The sequence below is a fragment of the Cystoisospora suis genome, assembly GCF_002600585.1.
Source record: "Cystoisospora suis strain Wien I chromosome Unknown contig_6921, whole genome shotgun sequence".
Classification (NCBI taxonomy): Eukaryota; Apicomplexa; class Conoidasida; order Eucoccidiorida; family Sarcocystidae; genus Cystoisospora; species Cystoisospora suis.
In genome coordinates, this window is record NW_027159708.1 from 1 (window position 1) to 5,976 (window position 5,976).

General features: G+C 49.2%; 1 protein-coding gene across 1 annotated transcript; it reads left to right on the plus strand.

Annotated features, from left to right (window-relative positions):
• Nucleotides 1-109: 109 nt before the first annotated feature.
• CSUI_010212 (coiled coil protein) lies at nt 110-5,950 on the plus strand (the record flags this gene model as incomplete). Its single annotated transcript, XM_068070317.1, has 6 exons — nt 110-141; nt 359-457; nt 1,002-1,168; nt 1,808-2,098; nt 2,871-3,036; nt 3,629-5,950. Exons 2-6 carry the CDS (start codon nt 398-400, stop codon nt 5,948-5,950), a joined length of 3,006 nt encoding a protein of 1,001 aa, XP_067917707.1. The 5' UTR covers nt 110-141; nt 359-397.
• Nucleotides 5,951-5,976: the final 26 nt, after the last annotated feature.

The window sequence follows — 5,976 nt, forward strand, 5'->3', positions numbered from 1 at the left end:
CCCCCCCCCCGGCTCGGTAGACCGCTCGTAGTCATTTTTGTGCTAATGTCCCAAGGTCAGGGCCGGTTTCTACAGTCCCGCTGAAGATGATCTATCATGTTGAATGGTGGATTCTTGTACGGGAAGAGGTACTTGTCTGAGGTACGACGGGACGCCTTTAGCTGGCGCTTCTCTAATCTTCGCGTCTGAGTGATTGAAGGCTTCAGATGTTTTTCTGTTGGAAGGATTGCCGCGGTGGTGTTCTATCTCGAGAGAGCTCCTCGTAGTCCGAGACCTGCTCCTCGTGGTACTTGTGCTGTATGGATTTCTTTTGATCTAAGACTTGCTCCCTCATGCTAGCTATGCTGTTCAACTGCAGTACCTGCAAAAAGCTCTTCGCGACCGAAGCAATAGAGAGATGGAAATGAGAAATCATATTGCGGTGCTGACAGCTGTCAACCTCGATCTACAACGACAGGCAAGCAAACCCATAAGACTCCTTGTCCTCTCAGGAAGAAGTCCTCTCAATCATACGTTCGACCTTGGGCAAGGGGCACTTGTTCTAGACTCTGTGGCGTATGTGAAGATTTCTTCTTTCATGCGGGGTGAAGGATCTGCATGAGGCGACTGTTGCCTAGTGGGGTAGCGTACGTACACTCGCAACACGGTTTAGTATAGAAATCGACCAGACTGGATCGGGCAAGCCCTTCGCCGTTGTGTGTCATTAATGAACCCATGAGAAGCGCACTTAGATTGGACGTATGTGTCTTAGATGCATGGTGTTGCGTCTTCTCCGGTGATTTCCTTACTGCGGACGTTACCTTTTTCTTTGCGAAGAACGAATACCTTTGCTCCACGCCCTTGCAGTGCAGGTAGGCAGCGGATGACGATGACTGGTTTCATTTGAAGAAGCATTATTCGAATCTATGTGTATATGCAGTGTTCATGTGGACATGAGAAGAAACCTCTCGAAGAAAGAGGGCTTTTGTTTTGCTTTATTCTGATGGTACATGATGGTTCAGGCCAAGGCCCTCACGCAGTTCCAGGAGACCCTGAAGAAAAATCAAACACAAATGATGAAATTGGAGGAGATAGAGACTGACAGACAACCCGAAGAGACTCAGGGGTTGGTCATTAACGATCATTGCCAAGGCGGTGGTGGCATTTCCCACCAGCAAAGCAGCATGCAGTGAGTTCGCCCGGTATACGTGTTGCTTGCCATGGGGATAGCCTCTTGTAGACGCCTCGCATTCTCTGCCTCCTCGCATTTCTCAACGGTGTGTTGAGTTGAGTTCCATAGTATATTTTCCGCACTAAGCCGAAGGGCGGCTTGTTTGTAACATCGAGTGCCGTTTTCTTTGTGATACTTTCTTCTCTCTCCGTGCTCGATGTACCATCGAGAAAGTCATTCATTTCTTATAGACGGGACTTCGTAGGTCCTGTTTGGACAGTCGATAGAGATCGTGCTTAGTGATCTCTGTATGTATGGCTAGCTAGCACGAAGCGCACCTCTCTTTTATCATTAATGGCATCTTGGTGACAGCGCACGGAGGTCCTGTACTACTACTACTACCTCTTGAACAGGACGATAAGAAGATCAAATGACATGACGCAGTTAAAGGTGAGGCAGACGATTGAAGGGCACTCTTGTCCGAGTTTCTGCGACTCCACCAATGTTCTTCTCTGATAAAGCCACCTAAAGTGAAAACGATTACCTACAAGAAGGTGCATGGTGTCTATCGGAGGTTCTCTGACTCTATACGACTTGACATTTTAGATAGATGGTGGTTGTATGCTGAGTTTCGTGTCTTTCTCCGATGGACTACAGCGACCTGTCAGTGAGAGAGGCGCCGCACCAGCATAACGTTGAGGGGGGATCTTGGATGCCTCCCGCGGAAGGGAATGAACCACAACAACCCCATCTCAGGAGATCGAGTTTATCAAGCTCTGCGGGGTGTCCAAGATCCAGTCAGCCTGCGTCGCAAGTGGGAGGAGGAGGAGGAGCAGGAGGGGATCGTAAAGTTCAATTTGATGTCTGCCCGGTGTTTGGGAATATGCGATATGAGGCTATACCATCCTGTCCTATTGATAGTGCCCTCGCGGCATTCGTTAATCAGAGGTAATCCTACCACAACTCTTTTGCTGGTATATGTATATGATAGGAGAGGAAGCAGATGATCACCCCGTCTGTATATATAGGGAGAGAGTGAGAGAGATACCAAAAGCTATTCCCATCAACCACAGAAACGAATTGGGGGCGACAGTGAAAGGACGATGTGGATCTGGTGGTGTTGGTTTTGTCTTTCTTTTTTCCGACTAAGAGAGGGGGAACTTTCAAAAGGATTCACAGGCCACTCTCTACGATCCAGGATTCTCTAGGATAGGCTGCATGCACTGGTGTTCTGTCCGTGCGCCCGGGAGCGATTGAAGTCGTTCACGACTACCTTGATCTTTCATGGGAAGGGTTTAGCTCATAACTATGCCTGTGTGATATGACGTTGGAACGAATGACTTTGCCGATAGTCAACTAAAGTGGTGTGTCTTCTTGGATGAAGAGCTTTCTCTCTTCTCTTACTTTGTCTACTCCTTCCTGACTAAAGCGCAAAATTGAGCTAGAGAAAGGATGAAAATTCATCTCCAAGAATAAGCTTGAAAGGTGTCCAAATCAAGGAGCTGGCATTTGAACAAGATGATCCTGTCGTTTCTTCGTATGAATAAGGCACAGATAAAATCCTGCTATACCAAACCAACATTCAGGTGAAGCGTTCCCTGGTAAGACTGGTGTGTGGCTAGCTAGGTAGACACATGTCACAGACACGTAGAAAAAGTAGCCTCTTCTTATGCTGTTCCCCTATGTATGTATGCTTCAATGTTTGCATGCATCTTCTCAGGGTTAATAAGATTCTGTTTACACGCGTCCGCCCAGGAGTTTATCTCTATGGTCGAATGCCTGTACGTGTACAACTTGGAACAGTACCTGAGACTCAGGCGAAGCGTCTCGAGGTCGTCGCTAAAGGGAGACGGTACACTATGGCGAATTTCATTAAACTATATGAGGTAAGAAGCTGAAGCGCTGATATATATCACGCGAAAGGAGACGTGCGTCATGGTGCATGCAGATGTCTTATTCTCTTCTTGTAGTGAGAATCGAGTCAGAGGGACCCCCAAGGGTAAGCGAGACTCGAGTGATATATGTATGGCACATCAAGGTTGTCTTTACCCTACCACTCCCTCGGCGGGTGTCTGACGTAGAGAGCCGTTTTGCTTTAATGCCTTTGAATGGACCATGATGAGAGAGAAAGAACCTGTGAGATTCGTTTCTAGGTTTAGGTTGTCTTTGAGAAGGAAAAAAAGGGGATGAAAGAGCGTGGTGATGTTTGGTTAGCCAGATGACTATCTGACTGACTGGACGAATAGAGTGACTATGAGTCCTGAAGTGAATGGGGGAATTCCGAATAGTCCTAGCCTGGTGACGGTCCTGAGGCGGAAGAGAAGAAGTCAACTGATAAGAGTGCATTTGAGCGACTTCCTTTCTCAAAGGGTTTTGATGGCATTATTCCATGTATGCAATCTGTTTACAGTGTTTGTATTGTATGGGTACGAGATGGCTTAAGGTGGTGTGTTTCTTGTTCATGTACTGCGAACTCAGGAGTCTGAGTTTCTAGCTCTGGATCAAGCACATAAGACGGGAGGGACAACCATGGAGCTATCAAACTTGCCTGGATCTCAACTGGATGGTCAGCCGACCGCCTACACTTCTGCCGGTCCCGGGGGGGGGCTATCCTATCCCCCTAATCCCTCCAGTTTACCTTCTTCTATACCGATGTCACAACTAGGATCAGGTTCACTTCTTTCTTCTAAGCCGTTGAGAGTCACCAACAGGTCTCAAGTTTCAAAGTCTGCCTCTTTGCGTGCACATAACGCCGTTGAGACCAAGACACGGGAGAGATCCTATCACGAAAGCCAAGGCCATATGGCGAGAGAGCATCTTCCTGTTGTTTCTACGTTGTTGAATCGTCAGTGGGAGAATGATCCAAGGGGAACTTCCGTTTATCGTCCTGCCCACAGTGGGGACGAAGAAGACGAAGTCGAGAGAGCTATGAAGAGAGACCAGTCACATTATCCTTTAATTCTTTCAGAGAGCCAATGTGGAGGGGTGATGATGTCAGAGGAAGCCATGGAGAGAAAGACACAGACAATCCCCAAGAAAACGGTTGAAGGAAGTATACGGCATCGGACACCGACGGATAGTGGCCAGTGTGACATGGAGAGTTTCGCGTTACTGCAGGGAGGGGGTGCAAGTTTGGAAGGCCAGCAGGGTGTTCTCATGTGTGATGGAGAGCGGAATAAGAAACCCTTTGATGCAAGTAGAGTGGATGGGGAAGATACAGATGCGAGTAGCCGTGCTCGAAATCGCGTGACCAAATATATCTTACAACATCGAAACTTACTGGAAGCTATTCAGGATGAACTTCGGAATATGGACAAGAACACTCTATCTCCAGAGAAAGGTAAAAGTGGGGGAGAGGGGAACCAGAGTGTGAGGCGATCTCGCGCAGACAGTATGGTCAAGGCAGAGAAACGAAGCAATACGGGGAAAGGAGGCAAAAAACCGACGCTTGGACGAAGCTCAATGTCATGTGATAGTCATGCCTTAAGACGCCGGTCTATGACGACCCCGAATGGTCCGACAACCGAATCGAAGTTGAAAGGAAGTAGCCATTCTAAGAATCCCCCCGAAGAAACTCGCCGATGTACAAAAGCCAAGCCCACGGCTAAGAAAGACTCTCGAGAGACTCTTGTCAGCAAAATACCTCCTTCATCGTCTTCATCATTATCATCCACCAAACATGTCGTAGGAAATGTCGGGAGTGGAACCCGTGGCCGGAGTTCCGAGGGGGTGCCATCGGGGGGGGTGAAACAGCGGAAGTCTAGAGCTCCGGTGAAGAAAGAGAAGACAGCCACGTCAGATCCTAAGAAACGACGAGCCCCGACGAGACACGCTATATCAGACTCACTCGTTTTAGAAACCGAACGATCTCTGGCTCACGTCGGGAAGTCCAGAGACTTATGTATGGCAAGTGAAAGTATTGTCCCTAAGGGCCGTCTCCTTTCCTCAGAAGTCCCTCGAAGACAACAGACTCCAAGTGGTCCTCAGGTTGCCGCCCCTGCGAGCCAAGAAGAGAGGAAGTGTGATGGGGAGACAGGATCCCTCCGCGTGCCACCTCATGCGATGGAAGTAGCTGGCCTTAAACTCCAATTTGTTCCATACGTACCGCCGAAGGTCACCAAGAAATTCCCTCCCTCTTCACCCGTAAAAGAGCTCGCTCCCGTCGCCCCCAGGGGGGTTACTGCTGATGAGGGGGCATCCGCTCTGTCTTCTACACTGAGAAGTCGGATTGATATTGCTCGATCTCAGATGGCTGAATTCACTTCCCCTGTCATGACCCACGAGCAACAAACAAATGACGGCCGGAGAATAAGTAGCGGTGTCGACCCCAGTAAGAGCTCTATACTTTCCGGTCTTCGCTTAGGCTCGAGACCAGATGATGTCTATCCTGTCAACTACGCTCCAAACCGCCCCGGTTTTGATGCGCACCCGAGTTGTACGATCAGGCAGCAGGCACCACTGCCTTCACAATTCTACCAATCAGAACTGGGCTCGCTTCCTGGGAAAGGGGACCGCCAGTCGGCGCACTTAGACCGGATGATGATCCGTGAGCCGACGGGAGCGAGACTGATGCCTAAAGACTGCGATGCGGAAGATGTTGCCAACATTGGAAACTTTCAAAGAGTTTCAAGATCTCCTGAAACCTCCGATGTGTCTCCCATTCTCCAGGGCTTGCCAGTGCAGTCTGCGGAGGCAGCGTGGTACTATGGGAATCCTCAGATCGTTAGGCAACCTTCAGTCGAAAGCCCTGGAGGTGTTCTACTTCAGAAGCGACTGGAGATGCTGCAAGCGGGTAGGTAGCAGAAAAGGCAAGGGGGGGGGGGGGG